General features: G+C 38.2%; 2 protein-coding genes across 2 annotated transcripts; both read right to left on the bottom strand.

The window, feature by feature from the left end:
- Positions 1-10,154: 10,154 nt before the first annotated feature.
- Positions 10,155-11,210, bottom strand: LOC133235951 (olfactory receptor 2B6-like). The gene has a single exon (XM_061397718.1). It carries the CDS (start codon positions 11,208-11,210, stop codon positions 10,269-10,271), a length of 942 nt encoding a protein of 313 aa, XP_061253702.1. The 3' UTR covers positions 10,155-10,268.
- An 11,470-nt stretch (positions 11,211-22,680) lies between these two features.
- On the bottom strand, positions 22,681-24,423 carry LOC133235949 (putative olfactory receptor 2W6). Its single transcript, XM_061397717.1, is given in 2 exon segments — positions 22,681-24,070; positions 24,073-24,423. Coding segments are annotated over 2 exon segments (984 nt in total). The 5' UTR covers positions 24,206-24,423; the 3' UTR covers positions 22,681-23,219.
- Between the last annotated feature and the right edge of the window lie 2,674 nt (positions 24,424-27,097).

The raw sequence follows: 27,097 nt of genomic DNA, 5'->3' as shown, positions 1-27,097 counted from the left end.
TTTGCCATGAATGATGGGACCAGATGCCATGATATTAGTTTTTTGAATGTTGAGTTTTAAGCCAGCTTTTAAGAATCCGTCTTCAATGCGGGAGTCCTGGGTTCGATCCCTGGGTTGGGAAGATCTCCTGGAGAAGAGAAAAGCTACCCACTCCAGTATTCTGGCCTGGAGAATTCCATGGACTGTATAGTCCAAGGGGTCACAAAGAGCGGACACGACTGAGCGATTTTCACTTCACTTCATTTTCATTTTCCTCTTTCACTTTCATCAAGAGGCTTTTCAGTTATTCTTCTCTTTCTGACATAAGGGTAGTGTTACCTGCATATCTGAGGTTATTGATATATCTCCCAGCAATCTTGATTCCAGCTTGTGCTTCATCCAGCCCGGCATTTTGCATAATGTATTCTGCATAAAAGTTAAATAAGCAGGGTGACAATATACAGCATTACGTACTCTTTTCCCAATTTGGAACCAGTCTGTTGTTCCATGTCCAGTTCTAACTGTTGCTTCCTGACCTGCATATAGCTTTCTCAAGAGGCAGGTCAGGTGCTCTGGTATTCCCATCTCTTGAAGAATTTTCCACAATTTGTTGTGATCCACACAGTCAAAGGCTTTGGTGTAGTCAATAAAGCAGAAGTAGATGGATTTCTGGAACTCTCTTGCTTTTTCAAAGATCCAACAGATGTTGGCAATTTGATCTCTGGTTCTTCTGCCTTTTCTAAATCCAGCTTGAATATCTGGAAGTTCTCAGTTCACATACTATTGAAGCCTGGCTTGGGGAATTTTGAGCATTACTTTGCTAGCATGTGCTGCTACTGCTAAGTCACTTCAGTCGTGTCCAACTCTGTTCGACCCTGTAGATGAGTGCAATTGTGTGGTAGTTCGAACATTCTCTGGCATTGCCTTTCTTTAGGATTGGAATGAAAACTGACCTTTTCCAGTCCTGTGGCCTCTGCTGAGTTTTCCAGATTTGCTGGCATATTGAATGCAGCACTTTCACGCATCATCGTTTAGGATTTGATATAGCTCAACTGGAATTCCATCACCTCCACTAGCTTTGTTCATAGTGATGTTTCCTCAGGCCTACTTGATTTCGCATTCCAGGATGTCTGGCTCTAGGTGAGTGATCACACCATCATAGTTATCTGGGTCATGAAGATCTTTTTTGTATAGTTCTTCTGTGTATCCTTGCCACCTCTTCTTAATATCTTCTGCTTGTGTTAGGTCCATACCGTTTCTGTCCTTTATTGTGCACATCTTTGCATGAAATATTCCTTTGGTATCTCTAATTTTCCTGAAGAGATCTCTAGTCTTTCCCATTCTATTGTTTTCCTCTATTTCTTTGCATTGATCACTGAGGAAGGCTTTCTTATCTCTCCTTGCTATTCTTTGGAACTCTGCATTCAGATGGGTGTATCTTTCCTTTTCTTCTTTACCTTTGATATCTCTTCTCTTCTAAGCTATTTGTAAGGCCTTCTCAGACAACCATTTTGCCTTTTTGCATTTCTTTTTCTTGGGAATGGTCTTGATCACTGCCTCCTGTACAATGTCACGAACCTCTGTACATAGTTATTCAGGCACTCTATTAGATCTAATCCCTTGAATCTGTTTGCCACTTCCACTGTATAATCATAAGAGATTTGATTTAGGTCATATCTAAATGGTCTAGTGGTTTTCCCTACTTTTTTCAATTTAAGTCTAAATTTGGCAATAAGGAGTTTATGATCTGAGCCACAGTCAGCTCCCAATCTTGTTTTTGCTGACTGTAGAGAGCTTCTCCATCTTTGGCTGCAAAGAATATAATCAATCTGATTTCAGTATTGACTATCTGGTGATGTCCATGTGTAGAGTTGTCTCTGTGTTGTTGAGTGCCTGTAGGGGGTGTGCTTTCAAGAAACTTAACTGGGATCTCATTTCCTCTAGAGTGGAGAATAATTTTCAAACAACTTAAACAGCTTACAGCACAAATGGCTCAACTCAAACAGCTTGCAAGCCAATCACAGCCAGAATTAAGAATGCAGCTGAGTTCCAGAGGAACCATGGATAAGGCTTCCCCGGCCCCACCCCCACCCCCCGGCCCCCACCAAAGGATAGGTGGGGGACTTCCCTGGAAGTCCAGTGGTTAAGATTCTCATCTCACATGATGAGTGGTCAAAAAAAAAAAAAAAAAAAGAATAGGTGGAAGGCTGAAAGACACAGCACCATTTCAGAGAAACAACCCCTATTCCTGAAGGAATGTGTTGAAAGCTAGCTGGCTTCAGGAGAAGCAGTCCCTGTCCTTGAATGACTAGGCTGAAGGCTAGCCAGTGTCAGTGAAGAGGTCTGATCCCAAAATAAGGCCAAAGTGCCAAAAGAGGAACAGGGCTTTAACCAAAAAGACAAAATCTTTAAATAGATCCCAAATAAAGCCTGGAAAGCTTCAAACAAGAAAGAGAGAGGAAAAAAAAAAAGAAAGAAAGGGAAAAAAAAGAAAAAAGAAAGGCCAGTTTCAAATCCAGAAGAAAGATATAACTTCAAACTCTGGGGTCCCTGAAAAAAGCAGGGAGTGACAATGATCTTAATTGTGCATACCTCATCTGTTTGTCCACCTGTCTTGGAACCTTCAGAATCTTTTCTGGTCCCTGTCTGGGTCAACAAGATATTGTCCTGAAGCAAATGGACTGCTAGATATTTCTCCAACAAGTTTTCAATGGAGAATTGCAGTTCAGGGTCTGCTATTCTACCAACCCATGTTCAATTCCCCATACAGCATGGAAAAGCTAATACTCTAGAGAGGAAAAGGAAATTAGGAGGGCAGTAGATAAAAAGAGTTCATGGCTTTTCATTAGCTGAATCTTTGCCAGTAAAGAAGAGGAATCTTTCTTCTTCTACTGGGCTCTGCTAACAAAGCAAAGTGTGGGAAGGTGTGAGTGCTCCCTCTTCTAATGTCCAGATTCTATTTAACCGATGTTTTTGTTTACTAACTTTTTACTTAACAGAACCAGTCCTTTCATTTGTTCTTTATACTCCATTCTACCTCACCTATTCAAAGGTGTAACTCCAGAAATTTACCCATATTTCTATTATGTCATCAGATTCTCTTATTTCATCCCAGGAGAAAACAAATATACCATTAATTCTAACATCTTAAAATAAACGAACAAACAAAACAAAACAAAAAACCTCAAACCTTTCCGGGCCTCACTACCCCACTAGGTGTATTTTTAGTAATCATTCCCCTTCACAGAAAAAATTCTCATAAATAAATTCTTTTGGACTTCCCTGGCAGTCGAGTGGTTAAGACTCCCTTCCACTGCAGAGGCCACAGATTCTATTCCTGGTCAGGGAAGATCCCACATGCCATGCAGTGCAGCCAATAAATAAATAAAATTGTTAGTTCTTTATAAAGGAAATAAAGTAATTCTATTTCTTCTATTCTTTTTTAACCTATACTAGTCTGGAATTTGACTCCACCACTATACAAAAACAGCTTTTGTTAGTGTCACAAATTGCCTCCAACTTGCCAAATACAATGATGAATTTCAAGCTTGATCTTATTTCTCCTACCAAAAGCATTTGACCAAACTTGTCACTTTATCTTCCTTATTACACTTTCTTCATCTGACTATTTCCATCAATAAATGTTAAGTGTGTGTTGAAGGGGGAGGGAGCAAGAAGATGTCTTTCATTGTACGTCTCTAGACCAAGAGGATACATGTAGAGAGATTGCTGACCAGTTACATGGAGTTCCTAGACTTTTAGCTAAATGCCAAGAATGATATAAATTTTGGAGATGTCTCTGTGTTAAAGGCATTGAGCTTATCTTTGCATGTGTGCAGAAAGAAAAATAAATTAGTATTTGATAACTCTAAGAGCAGACTACAGTTCTTTGATAGAAATCAAAGAACAAATATACAAATCAAGTCTAACTCGTCCACGTGACATTTTCCCATATGTTTAAATGTATCTGCCATTTCTGTTGGGCTTCCCCTGTGGCTCAGCTGGTAAAGAATCTGCCTGCAATGTGGGAGGCCTGGGTTTGATCCCTGGGTTGGGAAGATCCCCTGGAGAAGGAAAAGGGTACCTACTCCAGTATTCTGGCCTGGAGAATTCCATGGGGTTGCACATTTCTGTTCCTCATTTTGTTCCTCTGATCCTCAGTGGAAATGGTTATCATGCATATGATTTTGCTACAAAAACTCCTTAGACAGAATTATAAGGATGTTATTGTTTAGTCACTAAGTCATGTCCAACTCTCTGCCACTCCATGTACTGCAGGCCACCCGGCTCCTCTGTCCATGGGATTTCCTACTCAAGAATACTGGAGTGGGCTGCCATTTCCTTCTCTATTCCCAACCCAGGTTTGATCCCTGCCTGCTTTGCAGGCAGATTCTTTGCCCCTGAGCCACCAGGGAAGCCTTATTATAAGGATAGATATACTTACGATAGGGGCTTCCCCAGTGGCTCACGGGTAAAGAATCGGCCTATAATGCAAGAGACACAGGAGACACCGGTTCCACTGATGGGTGGGGAAGATCCCCTGAAGAAGGAAATGGAAACCCACTCCAGCATTTTTGCCAGAAAAATTTCATGGACAGAGAAGCCTGGTGGACTCCAGTCCACGGGGTCACAAAGAATCGGACATGACTGAGCACGTACACATATTTATTATAAGGATTGAACTGAATTCATTTATTTATGTTTGATACAATGAATACATGTCTTCAATTGTATTCTTAGGAAATCACTTCTAGAACTATAATTTCTACTATCCTGTTAAATATTTTAATAACATGCTGTTGCTGATGCTGCTAAGTCGCTTCAGTCGTGTCTGACTCTGTGAGACCCAAGAGACAGCAGCCCACCAGGCTCCCCCATCCCTGGGATTCTCCAGGCAAGAACACTGGAGTGGGTTGCCATTTCCTTCTCCAATGCATGAAAGTAGAAAGTGAAAGTGAAGTTGCTCAGTTGTGTCTGACTCTTCACGACCCCATGGACTGCAGCCTACCAGGCTCCTCCGTCCATGGGATTTTCCAAGCAAGAGTACTGGAGTCGGTTGCCATTGCCTTCTCCGAATAACATGCAGTAAAGGCTTTTGTATCAGTGTTCAATCTCATCCTGTAGATTTAACATTCTTGATTACTCTTATAATTAGATTTATATTTAAGTTTAAATATATGTCTCCTATATCATTTGCAATTTCTTTCCCATTGTGTCATCTGTGAACCTAATAAGGTTGCCTTCTTTGCCTTCTTCTTGGGTTATTTATAACTGTATATTAACAGAATTAATATTTATATCCTATTACAATAAACTTCTCTTCTTGAGGAATGTTGTTCTATTAACCAACTTAAATTAGGCATGAACAAATAAAATTCTATTATAATTTTCCTAATGTTATAAAAGTATGTCATGAAAAATTCTCAAATTTTAGACTGCAGGTAAGATTATATTTATATTCAAAACATTTCTCTACTATATCAATCTGACATCTCTATAAAAATGAGATACATAGGTGAGCATGTAGAGAAATTAGAACCTTTGTACACTGCTGATGGGAAGTAAAATGGTGCAGTCACTATGGAAAACAGTAAGGCAGTTCTTCAAAAAATTAAAGATAGAATTTCCACATGATCCAGCAGGCAGTTTTTCAAAATTTAAAAGTAGAATTTCCATATGATCCAGTAATTCCACTTCTAGAAGTATACCCAAACTGAACTGAAAGTGGGGTCTCAAACAGATATTTGTATACCTATGTTCAAGGCAGTATTATTCACAATAGCCAAAAGGTGAAAGCAAATAAGTGTCTTTTGAAAGATGAATGACCAAACAAAATGTGGTATATTCATACAATTAAATGATATTCAGTTTTTAAAAACAAAGGGAATCCTTACATGCTACAAGATAGATGGATCTTGAAGACATTATGCTAAGTGAAATGTCAGTCACAAAAATACACAAATACTTTATAATTCCACTTCTATTAGGCACCTAGAGTAATCAAAATCATAGAGACGAAAAGTAGAATGGAGGTTTCCAGGGTGAGGGGAAAATAGGTATTTATTGTTTAATAGGCACAGAGTTTTAGTTTAGAAAAATGAAAAATATTCTGGAGATGGATGGTGGTGAAGGTTGCACAAAAATATGATTGTATTTAATGCCCCTGAACTGTACACTCAAATATGGTTAAGATCACAAATATAATGTTATATATTCATCACTACAATTTAAAGAAAGCAACATTCAGAATGTGCTGCTGTGCTTAGTTGCTAAGTCCTGTCTGATTCTTTGTGACCTCATGGACTGGCCTGGAAAATCCCATGGATGGAGGAGCCTGGTGCGCTGCAGTCCACGGCGTCCCTAGGAGTCGGACATGACTGAGCGACTTCACTTTCACTTTTCACTTTCATTCATTGGAGAAGGAAATGGCAACCCACTCCAGTGTTCTTGCCTGGAGAATCCCAGGGACGGGACAGCCTGGTGGGCTGCTGTCTATGGGGTCGCACAGAGTCGGACACAACTGAAACAACCTAGTAGCAGCAGGACTGCAGCCACCAGGCTCCTCTATCCATGGGGATTCTCTAAGCAGGAATACTGGAGTGGGTTGCCACGCCCTCCTCCAGGGAACTTCCAAACCCAGGGATTGAACTCAGCTTTCCTGCATTGTAGGCAAAAAAACTTCTTGGATTAGGAAAATAAAGTTCTCAGAATTGCAAATAAATAAACAAAATTAGCTTACATTTACAATTAGTAAAATTAGACCTTATTCTAAATGAATATATTTGTTATATTTTTAATAATCACTAAGTAACTAAAAATAACTTAGTTATAGAATTTCCTGTAAATCATTTTCTACCAGTATAAAATCAAACCTAATATATGAAATTGCTGAATCAATTAATCCTTCATTAAGATAAATTAAAAGCTATTTCAATTTTATTTTTCTTCTATATTCTCAGAATTCATCAAATTTCACTGACTTTGATGCTGAAATGCATATTTGCTTCTGGATATTTGATAAATTATTTATTTGGACCTTTAGCAGTGAATTTATCTTCAATGAGGAAAGTACTATCTTATGTTTACAATATAATCTATTAGCATTTTGCTTCCATTTACTCATTTAATGATACTTATTTCTCATAAGAAAGAGAATGGAAATTAGAACTTGATATATCCAATTTATTTCTCATATCCACATTATTCTATGGCAAAAGTACATGATATTACTGCGATGTTTTAAGGAGAAACATAATAAATGTATGTTTCAATTGTATTTTCTAAATGTGTAATGTATTATAGAAGAAGACAAGGGAGAAAAAGAGATAGAAGCACAATTAAATACCTATAACATGAATCAATCACTCAATAATCCAAAGAACCAACTGATATGTAAGCACATGTAACCCTCAATACTTTGATGACTCCTAAAGGTGATATCGACTCTTTGCGACACCATGAACCACAGCATGCCATGCCTCTCTGTCCATCACCATCTCCTGGAGTTCACTCAAACTCATGTCCATCGAGTTGGTGATGTCATCCAGCCACCTCATCCTCTGTCGTCCCCTTCTCCTCCTGCCCCCAATCCCTCCAAGCATCAGGGTCTTTTCCAATGAGTCAACTCTTCGCATGAGGTGGCCAAAGTATTGGAGTTTCAGCTTCAGCATCAGTCCTTCCAATGAACACCCAGAACTGATCTCCTTTAGGATGGACTGGTTGGATCTCCTTGCAGTTCAAGGGACTCTCAAGAGTCTTCTCCAACACCACAGTTCAAAAGCATCAATTATTCGGCGCTCAGCTTTCTTTATTGTCCAACTCTCACATCCATACATGACCACAGGAAAAACCATAGCCTTGACTAGATGGACCTTTGTTGGCAAAGTAATATCTCTGCTTTTGAATATGCTATCTAGGTTGGTCATAACTTTCCTTCCAAGGAGTAAGTGTCTTTTAATTTCATGGCTGCATTCACCATCTGCAGTGATTTTGGAGCCCCCAAAAATAAAGTCTGACACTGTTTCCCCATCTATTTCCCATGAAGTGACGGGACCTGATGCCATGATCTTAGTTTGAATGTTGAGCTTTAAGCCAACTTTGTCACTCTCCTCTTTCACTTTCATCAAGAGGCTTTTAGTTCCTCTTCACTTTCTGCCATAAGGGTGGTGTCATCTGCATATCTGAGGTTATTGATATTTCTCCTAGCCATCTTGATTCCAGCTTGTGCTTCTTCAGCGTTTCTCGTGATGTACTCTGCATGTAAGTTACATAAGCAAGGTGATGATATACAGCCTTGACGTACTCCTTTTCCTATTTGGAACCAGTCTATTGTTCCATGTCCAGTTCTAACTGTTGCTTTCTGACCTGCATATAGGTTTCTCAAGAGGCAGGTCAGGTGGTCTGATATTCCCATCTCTTGAAGAATCTTCCACAGTTTATTGTGATCCACACAGTCAAAGGCTTTGGGATAGTCGATAAAGCAGAAACAGATGTTTTTCTGGAAGTCTCTTGCTTTTTCGATGATCCAACGGATGTTGGCAATTTTATCTCTGGTTCCTCTGCGTTTTCTAAAACCAGCTTGAGCATCTGGACTGAGCGACTGAACTGAACTGAACTGAAAGGTGATATGGTAAATATACAGTGTAGTAATCCAAAACTTATGGTAGAGATGATGTTCCCTCAAGAAGACTAAAATGCAATGAAGCTATTGTGAAAGAAACATGTGTATGAAACAAAAAAATCATTGGAAATCATTAAAGATATGCTATTTTAATCTCTACGCTATGTTTTGGAGTTTATGAGAATACTGAAAATATTAATAAATGGGGAGAATATGAAAAATATTTCAAGGAAGGAAAATTAATGAATGCCTAGGATTTGATCTATGAAGGAAATAAAAAAGGATGTTTCTAATGAGGAGGAAAACATGAGTAGAGAATGGAAGGACTTCCCTGCTGGCTCAGATGGTAAAGAATCCTCCTGCAATGTGGGAGACCTGGGTTTGATGCGTGGGTTGGGAAGGGATGCCCTGCAGGAGGGCATGGCAACCCACTCCAGTATTCTTGCCTGGAGAATCCCCATGGGCAGAGGAGCCTGGCAGACTGCAGTCCATAGGGTCACATGACTCTGTGACTAAGCACAGAGAATGGAAAATCTGAGTTTAATTCTAGAATATAAATCATTGTGGTTTTTAATATTATGTTGACATGAGTGTGGTATTGAAAAATTTAAACTAGGGTTGTGAACTTCATATCCAAATTTAAAGTTGTTATATTTCAGGGTTTGGGTAAATTTCTTCTAATTATATAAAAAAAGGTGTGTGTGTGCGTATGGTATTACCAGAGAAATGATTGCTGGCTTTTTTCATATTCTTAGAAAGGTCGGCTGCTGCTGCTAAGTCACATCAGTCATGTCTAAGTTACACCAACTTATACAAACATAAAAATAAAGTTGAAAATATTGAGATTATATAGTTTCTGGTGAACTGGAAGACTAATTTTGGATACTTGTTCAATAAATAGGTTTAGGCAACAAAAGACTAATGTAACTTGCCATCAATAAACTTTTATTTGTGGGAGGTAATCAAAATAGTTGTGGCTCAGCTGGTAAAGAATCTGCCTGCAATGCAAGAGACCTGGATTCAATTTCTGGGTTGGGAAGATCCTGGGTTGAATCCCTGGGTTGGGAAGATCCCCTGGAGAAGGGAAAAGCTACCCACTCCAGTATTCTGGCCTAGAGAATTCCATGGACTCTATAGTGTAGAGGGTTGCAAAGAGTTGGACATGACTGAGAGACTTTCACTTCACAATCAAAATATTTCTCTGAGGAATGATGAAAACAGGACAAGTTGAAGAGAAGTTAGTAAGCTGCATAAACACTAAACATTTACAAAGCTTATCAGCATATTCCTCATGTTAAATAACAAAATTCAATCAAATGAATTTTAAAGATTTAGTTGGCTGTACTGAATGATTCATGAATCAGGTAGCATCCCACTGAGCAAATAAAAAATGCCTCTGCCTAGCTGTAGAAAGAAAAAAATTTTAAGGCATAAAAGGGGCAAAATGACAACAAGAAACATCCAAAACCCAAAGGGAATTATAGCAAACAATGCATTGTTTCAGGCAAGGTTGCCCTTAGTGCTAACCAAATAACTCCAGGTTGTCTGAGTAAAAGTTACATTCTTGGTGGATTGAGATGGCAATTATGTTAGGTATTCAAGTCTTTGTACAGTTACATGGACTTAGTATAACTGACTCCATTTGGGGCCTATTTTTTCTTTTTAATGTTCATTTCCTGATTGAGAAGACTCTTGCCACTAACCTTTTAAAGGCCTCCTTTACCTCTTTGTTTCTAAGTGCATATATCAGGGGATTCAGCATGGGTGCAACAATTCCATAAAAGAGGGAAACCATCTTTCCCCGGTCCTTGGAGCTGGGTGAAGGTGGCTGCATGTACATGGAGATGGCTGTACCATAAAAAAGTGACACCACAAGTAGATGGGAGCCACAAGTTCCAAACGCTTTTTGTCTGCCTTCAGCAGATTGTATCCTCAACACTGCTCGGGCAATAAAAGCATATGATATAACAATAAGTGTAAAGGGTACTAGATGGAATAGCATACTTAGAAAGAAGAGTTCAGCCTCATTTGCTGTGGTGTCAACACATGACAATTTGAACAGAGCAGGGACTTCACAGAGAAAGTGATCTAGTACAAAGGGGCCACAGAGTGGCAGTTGGAGAGCCAGGATAGAAAACCACATTGCGTTGCTGAAACCAGTAATCCAGGATGCAGCTGCCAACTGGAGGCAGAGCCTTTGGTGCATGATGACTGAGTAATGGAGAGGCCAACAAATAGCTACAAACCTATCAAAGCACATGACGGGCAGCAGAACACATTCAGTGGCCCCCAAAGCCAGAAATATGAACAGCTGGGCCACACAGCCACCATAACTAATTACCTTCCTGGTGCTGTGCAAATTTACCAGCAATTGTGGAACTGTACTTGTGGTGTAGCAAAGATCTAGAAGTGACAGATTGGTAAGAAAGAAATACATGGGAGTCTGGAGTCTGGAGTCCAGGCGTGACACTAGAATAATGGTCAGATTCCCAAAGATAGTGACCATGTAAGATATGAAGAAGACCACAAAGAGTGGAAACTCTAGCCATGGTCGATCTGAGAAGCCTAAGAGAATGAACTCCAGGGGCATGCTCTCATTTACTGCAATCATGATCAGTGTTTCAGTTCTTCATTTCCTGAAACATGAAAATTCAGGAGGTCAATGAACATGTATTTATTGACTATTTCAATTATTTATAATCACTTTCATACCTGTTTGAAGACAGTAACAGAACTGATGTTGCTTGTAACATGAAAAATATGTAATTATCTAAATATTTCTAAAATTCAGTCTATCTCTGTATCAGCACTTCAAAAAAAAAAAAGCCAAAATTTTAAAAGAAAACACCTGATTTAAACAGTTCCAATAAAATTTGTTCTTTGATTTTTCTTTTCCTGTCATTTGGTTAATTTTTGTTTGTAATACTTGCCACCTAGATAGCAATTAGGAAGTTTCAGTTACAATTCCTGCTATATTACTTTTTCCTTTTAATTTCTCCTCAGTGCCAAGGAGATTACTGTATCATCTGAAACAAAATTATTTAAACCACCCCCAAAACTATGTTGTAGATTGATTCTAGCAAGCTATCAGACACATTTCAAAGGAGCATGCTTTTTGCCTTCTAGGACATCATAGAATCAAAATAAAATGATACAGAATTTGGAGCCAGACAAGCCTGGATTCAAGGCTCTTCTGTGTTAAGTCATGAATTACATCATCCAGGCAATATGTCTTTGTTCTCTGAACTTCAGGTTCCCCATCAATAAAACGAATCTAGCAATGTCTTTCTGGTATGGTGGTGTTAACATGAGAGAAAGAAACTATAGTGATCCAAGACCTCTGAAATGTTCTGAGAGGAAAACTGCTTATTAGTTTTAGAACTCTTTTTTTTTTCTTTTTTCTTTTATTTATTTTAATTGGAGGCTAATTACAATATTGTGGTGGTTTTTGCCATACATTGACATGAATCAGCCATGGGTGTACATGTGTTCTCCATCCTGACCCTCCCTTTCACCTCCCTTCCCATCCCATCCCTCAGGGTCATCCCAGTGCACCAGCCTTGAGCACCCTGTCTCATGCATCGAACCTGGACCAGCGATCTATTTCACATATGATAATATACATGTTTCAATGCTATTCTCACAAATCATCCCACCCTCGCCTTCTCCCACAAAGTCCAAAAGTCTGTTCTTTACATCTGTGTCTCTTTTGCTGTCTTGCATATAGGGTCATCATTACCATCTTTCTAAATTCTATATATATGTGTTAATATATTGTATTGGTGTTTTTCTTTCTCTAGTGTGTTAGGGTTACCAATGGAAAATGACTCTTTGAGTTAAAAAGTTGCCTTCTCAATCCCTCCACTTCTCCAAAACCATCAACCTCAACAATAGAGGTAATAGTGATTATCTGATGTAAATTTAAAATCTGATCTTTAGCGTAAATTGCCTGGCATAGTGCCACACAGCAATGTGAATTGACCTATCATAGTGATGCAGGAACTCTGGGCTTTTTAGCACAGAGGCTGTTCAGAGATGATGCTATTAAAGTGCTGCACTCAATATGCCAGCAAATTTGGAAAACTCAGCAGTGGCCACAGGACTGGAAAATGTCAGTTTTCATTCCAATCTCAAGTAAGGGCATGCCAAACAATGTTCAAACTACCATACAATTGCACTCATCTCACACACTAAGAAAATAATGTTCAAAATTCCCCAAACCAGGCTTCAAAAGTACGTGAACCATGAGACTCCCGACGTTCAAGCTGGATTTAGAAAAGGCAGAAGAACCAGAGATCAAATTGCCAGCATCTGTTGGATCATAGAAAAAGCAAGCGAATTCCAGAAAACCATCTACTTCTGCTTTATCGATTATACCAAAGCCTTTGACTGTGTAGAGCACAACCAACTGTGGAAAATTCTTCAAGAAATGGGAATACCAGATCACCTTACCTGCCTCCTGAGAAATTTGTATGTAGGTCAAGAAGCAACTGCTGCTGCTGCTGCTAAGTCGCTTCAGTCGTGTCCGACTCTGTGCGACCCCATAGATGGCAGTCCACGAGGCTCCCCTGTCCCTGGGATTCTCCAGGCAAGAACACTGGACTGGGTTGCCATTGCCTTCTCCCAAGAAGCAACAGTTAGAGCCAAACACAGAACAACAGACTAGTTCCATATTGGGAAAGGAGTACCTCAAGGCTGTATATTGTCATCATGCTTATTTAACTTATATGCAGAGTACATCATGCAAAATGCTGGGCTGGATGAAGCACAAGTGGGAATTAAGATTGCCAGGAGAAATATGGAAATATGGAATTGCCAGGAAAAATAACCTCAGATATGCAGATGACACCACCCTTATAGAAGAAAATGAAGAGGAACTAAAGAGCCTCTTGATGAAAGTGAAAGAGGAGAGTGAAAAATCTGACTTAAAACTCAGCATTCAGAAAACTAAGATCATGGCATTGGTCCTATCACTTGATGGCAAATAGATGGGTAAACAATGGAAACAGTGAGAGACTTTATTTTCTTGGGCTCCAAAATCACTGTAGATGGTGACTGCAGCCATAAAATTAAAATATGCTTGCTCTTTGGAAGAAAAGCAATGACCAACCTAGACAGCACATTAATAGCACAGATATTACTTTGATGACAAAGGTTCATTTAGTCAGTTCAGTTCAGTTCAGTCGCTCAGTCATGTCCAATTCTTTGCGACCCCATGAACCACAGCAGGCCAGGCCTCCCTGTCCATCACCAACTCCCGGAGTTTACTCAAACTCATGTCCTTTGAGTTGGTGATGCCATCCATCCATCTCATCCTCTGTCATCCCCTTCTTTTCCTGCCCTCAATCTTTCCCAGCATCAGGGTCTTTTCAAATGAGTCAGCTCTTCGCATCAGGTGGCCCAAGTATTGGAGTTTCAGCTTCAACATCAGTCCTTCCAAAGAACACCCAGGACTGATCTCCTTTAGGATGAACTGGTTGGATCTCCTCGCAGCCCAAGGGACTCTCAAGAGTCTTCTCCAACACAATTCAAAAGCATAAATTCTTCTGCACTCAGCTTTCTTTATAGTCCAACTCTCACATCCATACATGACTACTGGAAAAACCATAGCCTTGACTAGATGGACCTTTGTTGACAAAGTAATGTTGCTGCTTTTTAATATTCTGTCTAGGTTAGTCATAACTTTCATTCCAAGCAGTAAGCATCTTTTAGCTTCATGGCTGTAATCACCATCTGCAGTGATTTTGGAGCCCCAAAAAATAAAGTCAGCCACCGTTTCCACTGTTTCCCCATCTATTTGCCATGAAGTAATGGGACCAGATGCCATGATCTTAGTTTTCTAAATGTTGAGCTTTAAGCCAACTTTTGTACTCTCCTCTTTCACTTTCATCAACAGGCTTTCTAGTTCTTCTTCACTTTCTGCCATAAGGGTGATGGCATCTGCATATCTGAGATTATTGATATTTCTCCCGGAAATTTTGATTTCAGCTTGTGCTTCTTCCAGCCCAGCATTTTTCATGGTGACAATATACAGCCTTGATGCAATCCTTTTCCTATTTGGAACCAGTCTGTTGTTCCATGTCCAGTTCTAACTGTTGCTTCCTGACCTGCATACAGGTTTCTCACGAGGCAGGTCAGGTGGTCTGGTAGTCCCATGTCTTTCATTTAGTCAAAGCTATGGTTTTTCCAGTAGTCATGTATGGATGTGAGAATTCGACTTTAAAGAAAGCTGAACACCAAAGAACTGATGCTTTTGAACTATGGTGCTAGAGAAGACTCTTGAGAGTCCCTTGGACTACAAGGAGATCAAACCAGTCCATCCTAAAGGAAATCAGTCCTGAATATTCATTGAAAGGACTGATGCTGAAGCTGAAACTTCAGTACTTTGGCCACATGATTCAAAGAACTGACATATTGGAAAAAACCCTGAAGCTGGGAAATACTGAGGGCAGGAGGAGAAGGGGATGACAGAGAATGAGATGGTTGGATGGCATCACCGACTTGATGGACATGAGTTTGAGCAAGCTCTGGGAGTTGGTGATGGAAAGGGAAGCCTGTCATGCTGCAGTCCACGGGATTTCAAAGAATTGGACATGACTGAGCAACTGAACTGAACTGTTCAGAGTCCTTAGTTTGCTGGAGGTACTAATACAGTTGTTCCTCCAAATTTACAAGGGATTGATTCCAGGTCCCCTGTGGATGCCAAATTCCAAGGATGCTGAAATCCCTTATATAAAATGGCATAGTGTTTGCATATAACATATACACACCCTCTCATATACTTTAAATCATCTCTAGGTTACTTTTATCTTCCCAGGTGGTACTAATGGTAAAGAACATGCCAGGAGATGTAAGAGACATAATTTCGATCCCTAGGTTGGGAAAATCCCATGGAGAAGGGCATGGCAACCTTGCCTGGAGAATCCCACGGACCCATGGAAGTCTGGTGGCCTGCAGCCCACAAGGTCACACAGAATTGGACACAACTGAAGTGACTTAGCTCGCACACATTAGGTTACTTATAAGACCTAATATAATGCACATACTATATAAATAGTTGGGCAGCAAATTAAGTTTTGCTTTTTGGAATTTTATAGAATTTTTTTTCCAAATATTTTCCATCCTCAGATGCAGAACCAACAGATAAGAAGGGGCAATGGTATAAGCCAAAGCCACCAGTACAAAGTTTATTCATCCCAAATTGTCTACCTTGTTAACACTACCTTAAAGTGTTTTTACTATTATTTTGTTGATATAATGATGTGAATTTAATTATAGGAATGTAAGTCTTGAATTATTATTCAATATGTATTTTAACTTAGCTCACTTATTCTACAGCTCTCAGTACAGTATTAATGAAAGCTTTTGCTATGCCTGTTGCTATATAGCTGTCAATAAAATGAGGTCTGAGATATAGATATAAATATCAATGTGAAAAAAATGCTCAAATCTTCAAGAGAAAAGACAAGTTTCTTATCATTTATTTAGCATTCTTCCAATATAATAGTACATTGTCAGTATTCACATCTACAAAAGTTACCTATAAGTATACAGAGGCATTAAAGTTGTAACTCTGCAGAGTAACAAAGGGGAGAGTGTAAATCAGACTTTAGTATTTAACCTTACTCTTGCTCATTCTACTTTTAATAAACAAGTATTATAATACCTAATACCTATCTTAATAAAAATTATTAGGTATTATATAGTAATTTTAAATGTCTTACTTGTACTCTGCATTTTACTATAAGGATCAGTATTGCTTTAGACTTTAATACCATAAGAAAATAAATCTGATATAAATATAGTCTTTATCTCTTAGTAGATCCTTGATTAAAGATCTGAATTACAGCTCTACATGGAGATTTTCTAAAGGCTGGAGTATGGGAGCATTGAGGACCTGTTGGCAAAAAAAAAAAAGTTGCCACGGATTATAAGAATTTTGAAAAGCAGGACAAATGTGTACCTAAGGATATTTCAATTTATACCACCTAGTTAAATATATCACCTGCTTTCCTGTACATCAGTGACATTGCAACTACTTCATGATAGAGATTCAGGAATTCATAATGAGCAGGTCCAACAAAGTCTTAAAAACTTTTTTAAAGCTTTTCCTATGGAAAGAGTTTCCAGATAAGAAAGAAAGACAAAATTTGTAGTTCCCATCTTGCCACTAAGCCACAACTGGGCAAGATAACAGCTTTGGGAAGCAATTTAATCTTCTGAAACACTGGAATTTTCTGTTTTTCATTTATATTTGTGTTTTCTCAAGAAATTACCATGCCTCTGTGAATGTATAAAGTTCTAAATACTTCTTGCTGGAGCATAAGAATAAATAATAGTAATTTTTTTCACACAACATTGTAAGTTAGCTTGGAACAGAGAGGGAAGTTTTGTTTGCATTTCACAAGAAATTGATTTGGGCAGAAATTTGAATTAGGAAGTTCAAAGAGTTCATTTTCCCAAGTTAGTACATACGTAGCAGACTGAAGGTTAGAATGCAAGACTCTTCTACCCTAAAATTTTAACTTTCAGTAGAGATAATAAATATATGCAAAGTAGTGTTTAAAATAAGAGGCTGAGTCAAATTTTTCTAAAATATAATGCTAAAACAGTCCATAAGCTGAGTGCTCAGAATATCCAAATTTCAATATGTTTTACAGAATCATTTTTAGAAAAGTGTTCTACATACCTTCATTTTAAGCACTGGCAATAGGATGGTTTGTGTGTCTGTATGTATCCAAGAACCTTTGAATTCTAATAGCACTAATTAGAAGCATGTGGAGTTAACAGCCTCTTCATAAGCTATTCAGTTATAAAACGGATATGATTAAGTTTGTTCAATCCTTTGTTGCAGTCTTTAAGTGGCAAATTATGAGCTCTCCATTCTGGATTAACTCAGAAAATAGAATAGGAATAAAATCTTGCAATCAGAATAGATTTTTCTAGCATCACATTGCAAAGTCTTATGGTAGTAACTGCTATTTTCAGAATTTTCCTCACCAGATTTGCCAAATACATGAGGATAGGAAACTTTCTCTGTTAATGTTGGTGAGTGCTCTGGCTTAAGGGAGGGCAGCAATTCTCCTGTGTTTAATGGTAATTGACCATGATATCTAATGGGAAGAGACAGGGAGGAGCTAGCTCTCCATGAAGTGGCATTTCATTTTTAGCTTAGATTTACTCCACAATACCCTTTCTCTAGAAACTGTCTCAACTTTTTCCAAGACAAAAAAGAGTGATGATAGAGATTAAAATACTTTATCAAATAATGTTTGGATTTTTAGCTATCAAACTGGAAGTTAGGGGGTTTTTTGTAAGCTAAGCTAGTGAAGCCACATGGAAAAGAAAACTGAAATTCTATCTGAGGTCAGTTTCTATATAGGAAAATAGACTTCTGTTTAATTTACCATAGAAGTATTTTTATTACCTTGATTTACATAAAGCAGTTTTATTTATTATATCCAAATATTTCTGTCATTTTTTTCATAGATTCTTGCTTAGTGTCCAGCATTTCTAGACTTAGTTAAGAAGCTCTCCTTTGGTTTAATCTAGTTTCCTATTTGGGGTTGGGGCAAGATTTTAAAAATGATTCATATTTTTCTAAAGTCTCTTCTATCCAGGATTTATGGCTTATGAGGTTCCAAAACAATTTTTCATGTGAGTAGACACATGAAAAACATATCTATAATTATGAAAAAAGCTAGTATCTACAAAATAAAGTTTTTACGAAGTCTAATAAAAAATACAAATAACACAGTAGAAAAATGTCAAATAATACGAACATACAACTCAGAATAGCAACTCTGTATGAGATTTTATATTTTCAAATAATCAGAGAAATATATTAATTATGATAATCACTTATTAGATTGAAATAAAAATGTAACCAGCAGTAACTCTCAGTCCTAACTTTGCTGAAGGAAAATGGCTACTCTCAGAAATTCTGGGTAGAAATTCAAAGTGTCACTAGATTTTTAGAAATAAATAGGACAGTTAATATCCATCAGCCTAGCAATATCATTCATGGAAATTTATCCTATGGATTAAATTATCACTATATAAAGACACAGGAACAAGGAGTTTTATTGTAGCAATGTTCGAAACAGCCAAAGATGGAGAAAAACTTACTCCCTCGAAGAAGAATTGACTGAATAGTAATCTACACCAGTGATTTCCCAGCAATATTACTGAGTGAGAAAATAAAGATGCAAGAAAAATTGGATGACATAATATTTAAAAAATAAAAATTATTTTGGCTGTGCTGGGTCTTTGTTGCTGCCGCAAGCTTTTCTCTAGTTGGGGAGAACAGGGGCTACTCTCTTTTGCGGTGCACGGGCTTCTCACTACGGTGACTTCTCTTGTTGTAGAGCACGGGTTCTAGAGCACAGGCTTCACTAGTGGTAGGGTGGACTCAGGAGTTGAGGCTCTGGGGCTTTAGAGTAGAGGCTCAGTAGTTGTGGTGCATGGGCTTAGTGGCTCTGCAGCATGTGGGATCCTCCCGGATCAGGGATCCAACCCATGTCTCCTGCATTGGCAGGCGATTTCTTTATCACTGAGCCTCCAGGGAAGTCCTCAGCAGAATCTTAAGTATATAAAAAATGACTGAAATGCTCTAAATATGATTTTAGGTATTGTATGTCTATATAGGATTATACGAGAATGAAGAAACTAAGGACACTTATTAGATGCTTCACATGGACAATCCATAGGGAATAGAGGCTGATATCTGTGGAAGAAGGAAAGCTCATCAAGTAAAACAAGAAAAGGAAAAAAATTAAGATTTAATCTCCCCAAAAAATGTGTAATAACTCAGGACTTCACAAACCAGTAACAGAGCTCACCTCTGAGTGGGCATGAGGGTGTAATTAGTCAGGGGAAAAATGCTCCTTTTAATGTGAAAATTCCTTTTTTGTTTTCACAAGTTCTTATAATTAGTAATTTAAAGGAAATAGTAGTTTAAAAAGAAAATAGAAGACCAAACAAATTAGAAAATATGAATATAGACAAGTCTTTAGTTTGCTGAATAGATGAAGATAAATAATCCCGCAAATTTCAGTAGTCTTAAAGTAAAAAATTAAAAATAATGCCCAGTTAACAAGGACCTGGAAATAGGAAAGGATCTGCAGAGTTTAATAATAATAGCAATAATGTCTCATTGGTGCTCACTAACCTCAACAACACCCTATAAAATAGCAACACTTTTATCTTCTTTTTGTGATATGGAAACCGAAACATAGAGGTTAAACTTTTTTAAAATTCAGAGTATTTTAGAAAACTGGAGATATACTATGAAGTGTTATAAAATTCAAATTTTATCAAATCCTTTGACTGAATGTATAGATTTTCTTTCCAATTTAAAAAAATTGACATACAGCACTGATTTTCAAATGTTATACCACTCTATTCCTGTGATAAACCCCAAATGTTGACAATATGTTATACTTTCTATGTAACACTAGTTTAAATTTACTAATAACTGTTTAGGATTTTTGTATGTATTTTAATGAGCTATCTATCTGTAATTTTCCTTTCTTGTAATGTCCTTGTCACAGACATTGTTATCCAAATTATTGTGAACTTATAAAATGAGCCATAAAACTGTATCAGTTATCTATTTTCAGAATAACTGTGTAAGAAATAACCACAAAATCCCAGGGCATACAAAAATAGCAAGACAGAAAATGGTCTGATAATCTGATTAATAAGCATTTATTGAGCTGTATTCTCATGGCTTTTAATTTAAAATCACAGTGAGAATAAACATACACATATATACACACACATACACAAGCATATGTATAATATTTATTTCTCTTGGAGGATGTTTAAACACCATAGCTAAGAGATAAACAAATGTCCACAATGAATGAATCTTGATGTTCATTTATACTTGCTCTGTGTAAGAGATCAGTCTATGAAGATGAAGCACAGTTTAGTGAAAGGAAGAATCTATAGAGAATGAAAATGAAACATTTCTATTTTTATTACAGAGAATATTCTGTTATTCCTAGGAGATGGCAGGACAGTTAGAATACAGTTGATTATTCCTACTTCATATGTAAATAGGTAAACTTTTTAAACTACATTATAAATTAAGTAAAAGGTGATTCTGGACCATAGTAATGTAATTAAGGACACAGTGACCTTTTCCCTTTGAGATATGACACTCAACATTTATAATCTATAACAATGATTCTAAATTTTCTAGAGAAGAGTGCTATGAAAATTGTTCCTTGTGGGGGAAAAAGGGGAAAATTTGAAAAGTATTAAGTGAGAATTCCATAGGGAGCTTCCAAAATTGATATATTCATAGAGATTTATACTCTGTGTCTTGATTTCTTGCTTCCACTTCAAGATATTATTCACTCTAGAGTAATGCATATCTAAATAGTGTAGAGATGATGTAGAAAGTTAATTTTTATCATTGTTCAATAGGGAATGATTTTAAAAGGACATTTCATCTATATCCCTGAGTCATGAAGAACTCTTGGAGAAGGGCATGGCAACCTACTCCTGTATTTTTGCCTGGAGAATCCCATGGACAGAGGAGCCTGGCAGGCTGCAGTACATTGGGTTGCACAAAGCTGGACATGACTGAAGTGACATAGCATGCACGCAACATATAGTATATTTTTATGGCAGTAGGACACATACTAAAAGTTGTTTTTAGTGAGAGACATGAGAAATGATAAATCAGGAATATTTATATTCAGTACATGGGCAGCATTAATAATGTCCTTAGTAAACATCATCACAGCTTAGCATCACCTTTCACTTAGTTTATAAATTAGGAACAATCAATTATATTCCATATTTTCTACCTTCTTGTGGGAATAATAAAAAATAAACCTAAAATTCATTCTTATAAGCCCTAATTAATCTAAAATAAAAACTAATCTATTTGGACAAAGTATAAGAGTTAGTGCTCAAAATAGGAAATTTTTCACTTTATATCTAAAAACGATATGTTATGGGAAAAAATTATTAGATATTTGGTATTTTTTCTCTAGATCAGTCTAAGGTTTCTTAAATATTTTTGGGTAAGTTTAAATGAGAACTTGCTAAACCCATGCTTTATCCAGTTCTTAATGATAATACTGGCCATGCTCCCAAATTTCAGAATCCTATTCACTTGTCATGAAATTTTAACATCATATATGTTTTCCTAGGTTATGAAATGGGATTTATCTGATTGAAAACATTTCATGTCTGAAGAAACATGCTTGCCTTTAAGGGTCAAATATATTTTCCTTATAACTGGTGAGATACTACAATTATTATGTAACTGAAACATTCAACATACAGAAAACACTCAACCATAAATATCCCAAAAGTTCCCCACAGTTCATCTTATTGTGACATTTGGCACTATAAAAGCACATTTGAACTTTCTAGGAATTTTTCTTCACTAACTCTAAGTTCATTCTTTTCACATATATTGAGGACCTGAAAGTGAAAATAAAGTCACTCAGTCTTGTTTGACTCTTTATAACCCTATGGACTGTAGCCTGCCAGGCTCCTCTTGGAATAGGCAAGAATACTGGAGTAGGTTGCCATTTTCTTCTACAGGGGATCTTTCCAACCCAGAGATCGAACTCAGGTCTCCTGCATTGCAGGCAGACTCTTTACCATCTGAGCCACCAGGGAATCCCATCAGATCAGATCAGTCTCTCAGTTGTGTCTGACTCTTTGCGACCCCATGAATCGCAGCACGCCAGGCCTCCCTGTCCATCACCAACTCCTGGAGTTCACTCAGATTCACGTCCATCGAGTCAGTGATGCCATCCAGCCATCTCATCCTCTGTCGTCCCCTTCTTCTCTTGCCCCCAATCCCTCCCAGCATCAGAGTCTTTTCCAATGAGTCAACTCTTTGCATGAGGTGGCCAAAGTACTGGGGTTTCAGCTTTAGCATCATTCCTTCCAAAGAAATCCCAGGGCTGATCTCCTTCAGAATGGACTGGTTGGATCTCCTTCCAGTCCAAGGGACTCTCAAGAGTCTTCTCCAACACCACAGTTCAAAAGCATCATTTCTTCAGCACTCAGCCTTCTTCACAGTCCAACTCTCACATCCATACATGACCACAGGAAAAACCATAGCCTTGACTATATGAACCTTTTTTGGCAAAGTAATGTCTCTGCTTTTGAATATGCTATCTAGGTTGGTCATAACTTTCCTTTCAAGGAGTAAGCGTCTTTTAATTTCATGGCTGCAGTCACCATCTGTAGTGATTTTGGAGCTCAGAAAAATAAAGTCTGACACTGTTTCCACTGTTTCCCCATCTATTTCCCATGAAGTGAGGGAATCCCATACTGAGGACCTAATCAGTACAGATCATTGTGTGGGAAGCTGGAATAGGTACAAAATGCCTTGTGTCTACATTCATGGCTAGTATTTTGCAAGCATAGGTCACTGTCTGATCCTATATTGGAGATCTCCTAGTGATGAATCCTTGACTTAGAAGGACTTTAGAGGAATAAAAGTGATGGTCAGCTCAGGAATTCGCACTTTCTCAACCTAGCTAAACCATTGAATTCCCGCATCTCATTAAGTCCCTTCTCAGTCTGTAATGTCAGAACACTCCTTTATTTGCTAGGTCGAACAGTATATATAGAAGGTGGATCAAAAGACAGTCCCCAGATTTGATGACTTTTTACTCACTTTTGCCTCCCCTTTCCCTAGTACCTTCTTCATGGCCTCTTTAACATCTTTGTTTCTCAGTGTGTAGATTAGGGGGTTAACACTGGGAGTGACTATTGTGTAGAAAAGAGTAAGGAACTTGCCCTGGTCCTGGGAATAAGTGTTTGCTGGCTGGAGGTACATGTATATAATCGTACCATAGAAGAGAGAGACAACAATGAGGTGGGAGCTACAGGTGTTGAAGGCTTTCTTTCGCCCGGCAGCTGACTTGATCCTTAGCACAGCTCGTGCAATATAACCATAAGAGACGAGGATGAGGATGAGTGGTGCCAGGATGATAAAGATTGCCAAGGCAAATGCCAGTGCCTCAAGGGTCATGGTATTTACACAGGCCATGCCAATTAGTGCTGGCATCTCACAGAGAAAGTGGTCCACCCGCCGGTGCCCACAGCGAGGTAACATCAACGTCTGGGGTGCCATTATGAGAGAATTGCCAAAGCCACTCAACCATGCCACTGAAGCCAGCTGCCCACAGAGACGCGGGTGCATGATAACAGTGTAGTGCAGGGGTTTGCAGACTGCAGCGTAGCGGTCATACGCCATGACAGCCAGGAGAACACACTCCACCCCTCCCAGAGCCAGGACGAAGTACAGCTGGATGGCACAGCCCAGATAGCTGATGGTCTTATCTGCACCCCAAAGGTTGTAGAGCATCTGAGGGATGGAACCTGTGGTGAAGCACATGTCTAGGAATGAGAGGTTGGCCAGAAAGAAATACATGGGTGTGTGCAGCCGGGGATCCACAACTGAAAGCAAGATGATAGTCATGTTGTAAGAAGAGTCAGCAGATAAAAAGTGAGGACAACCACAAAGAGGATCAGCTCTAGGTGGGGACGATCAGAGAAGCCTACCAGGATGAAGCCTTCAAAAGCACTTGTGCTGTCATTTTCCATCACCTGTGACCACATGTTACCTGGTAGGAGAAAGATGAGTATCTATGAAGGCCATAGATACACTCCCTCGAAATGGAATGACTGGTAAAATGGTAGAACAGAAACTTCTTTGGAAATGCTGAATGCTTGACCCAGAATTTCAATAGGTGTTAGTTAAGTCATTACTGGATCTGAAAATATATTATTTGCAAATTTTCAGGCTCTGGGCTATGAATTTTTTACCAATATTTTGCATCACTCTTTTTAGTTCTGCAGGATATAAAAACCTACTTTCAAATGCTGGTTATTTTACAAGGGAATGAACACAAAATTATCCACCTTTAAAAAAAATTTTAAAGGAAGCATTGAGTTCTTCTAGTCGCATGTAATATATGGATGGGAATAGTGGCTTATGTCTTTGGATCAGAGAACCAGTTTGCTAATGGGTGAAATTTCATTCTGTATGTTTAATGGATAGAACTCCATGGATAAGTTCAAAATCTCTCTCCAGCTTCCTCGTAGAATGAGGATTTGATCAAGCTTATGTAAATAAAGTGCATAAGCATTTAGGCTGTGAAGTATTGGCATAATAGATCAAATTGCCCATAATACAGTTATGGTCTAAAGTTCAAAAAAATATCAGCCCAAAACAAAATAAAAACAAAACCAAAACAAAACAAAAACCCATAAATGATAGGAAAGAGGCCTAGGTTATATTTCTTCCTACACAGAATCACTAACTTACCAAATTTGACTGCAACCTCAGAAATCCCATGTCCACAGTTGCTTCTCTTTCTTTGGACTTTACTTGGAAGTCCAAGTGAGATGACCAGAGTGAAAACAAAGAGAAGAGAAAGATGACATTTAGGAAATCTATGAGAGGGAAAGACGGTAAGAAGGCAACAATACCCAGCAGAGGCAAATCCAAATGAAGAGAGAATATTGATAAGTACACAATAGTTATACCACTTGAAGCCCCCAAATATCCACATGCCCCCTCCCACTCAGATAAGGAGTCAGAGAAGGAGCAGGCCAGGGGTAACTCTGATGTACGCTCTGTACAGGAAACACTTGAAAATCGGAGGATTCACATTTGAAAAGGAAGAATTTATATTGGTTTCAGAGTTGATATCAGATTCGATTCTTCCTTTTCTGCCTCACCCTATGGAGTAAAACTTTCCTTTCAAAATTCCCTGAACTAATTATCTCTAACAAGCAATGGGAGAGTATATGGTCTCAGAGGAAATATCACTTTTACTAACACACACACACACACATGCGCATGCGCACGCGCGCACACACACACACACACACACACACACACACACCACACACTACAGATTCATCCTAGAGAGAGATGGAGAGAGAGCACCAAATCTTCCCTCCTGGTTTTGTCAATACCAGTAGTTAGTGATAAGCATTAAGGCATGGAACTTGGTCACCTCATAATTCAGAATAGAACCTAGAATCAATGAAAAGATGCACAAGAATCTATATTGCATTTTTAGAGCATTTGTGCAGAGAAATACTATTCATAGCCCTTTAAAATTTTGTTGAAGATTAATTTTCTATGCAAATTTAAGGTCCATAACAATAAAGCTTAACTTGAAAAAGAGAGACTAATTTTGACATTCAAAATTAATGCACAAACTATCTGTTACAATCATAAGGTGAACAATATGAAAACTATTGCATCTCAAAAATGTTTTCTATATTTAGCTTTCAAAGACTTCTAAGGGAGATGAATCTCATGTTTCACCTCGACAGCCAGAGATTTCAGCTGGTATACATGAGATACTATGTATAAATGTGCTTTATACATTGAAAATATTGTTAGATTTTGGTAACCAATATTATTAATATCCTATGGCTGACTAACTTCAGTAACCATTTCTATAGATTTTTCTCAAGTAAAAGCAGAACATATTTGATCATTATCAGGTCAAATACTATGTTTTAAACATACAAATATTAATGTCATATAGTATAATCTTAATACCACTAGTTATATTGGTAGAGATGGAATATACTAGCTAGAAACAGTGATAGTATTATCATCTCCTTTAATTTATAAACAAATGGCATGCAATGATTGTTTTCTGTCAGCAAACACTGAAATACATAGATGAGCAATAAAAGCAAATCAACATTAATTCTGAATTCCAGCAAATTTCTTGACACAGTGGGGTGACCCATTCCCCTGAGAACTGCTTCTTTTACTTACACTAAGTGTAAGCAGCTTGTGTACCATCTCAACCTACTGTTTTCTCATGAAAAGTAGGGAGAAATACCTAGATAATTTGATGCTCTCAAGAATTTCCTTTCTGAGATAATAAGTCCTTCTGAGAAATGAAGATGAGATCCTCATGGAGCACTTAATGAAGGATGTAGAATTGTTAGCCATAGAAGAAAATTTTGAAGCAATCTTTAAATTTTTTTGCCACCTCATTCTTATCCATTTTAGTCACACCTGGCCCATCACTAACCCTGCTGCTGCTGCTGCTAAGTCGCTTCAGTCATGTCCGACTCTGTGTGACCCCATAGTCGGAAGCCCACCAGGCTCCCCCATCCTTGGGATTCTCCAGGCAAGAACACTGGAGTGGGTTGCCATTTCCTTCTCCAATGCAGGAAAGTGAAAAGTGAAAGGGAAGTCGCTCAGTCGTGTCCGACTCTTCGAGACCCCATGGACTGCAGCCTACCAGGCTCCTCCGTCCATGGGATTTTCCAGGCAAGACTACTGGAGTGAGGTGCCATTGCCTTCTCCCTAACCCATTACAAATACATTTAAACTTGTAACTGATGGAAATAATACAGTCACAGAATGTTATTTTCTGTGAAATAAAATAATACAATCCAAGCATTACAGTGATTACAAAAGATGTTTCCCAGTTGTGATATGACATCATAGAATGTTATCAGAGAAAAAGG

This window comes from Bos javanicus, chromosome 23, assembly GCF_032452875.1.
Source record: "Bos javanicus breed banteng chromosome 23, ARS-OSU_banteng_1.0, whole genome shotgun sequence".
NCBI classification, from domain to species: Eukaryota; Metazoa; Chordata; class Mammalia; order Artiodactyla; family Bovidae; genus Bos; species Bos javanicus.
Note: the sequence above shows the minus strand (reverse complement) of the source record. Positions and strands in the feature narration are given on the sequence as shown.

Bases quoted from the DNA above. Each gene is read 5' to 3' on its own strand.
- LOC133235951 (XM_061397718.1), bottom strand. From the start codon at position 11,210: ATGATTGCAGTAAATGAGAGCATGCCCCTGGAGTTCATTCTCTTAGGC.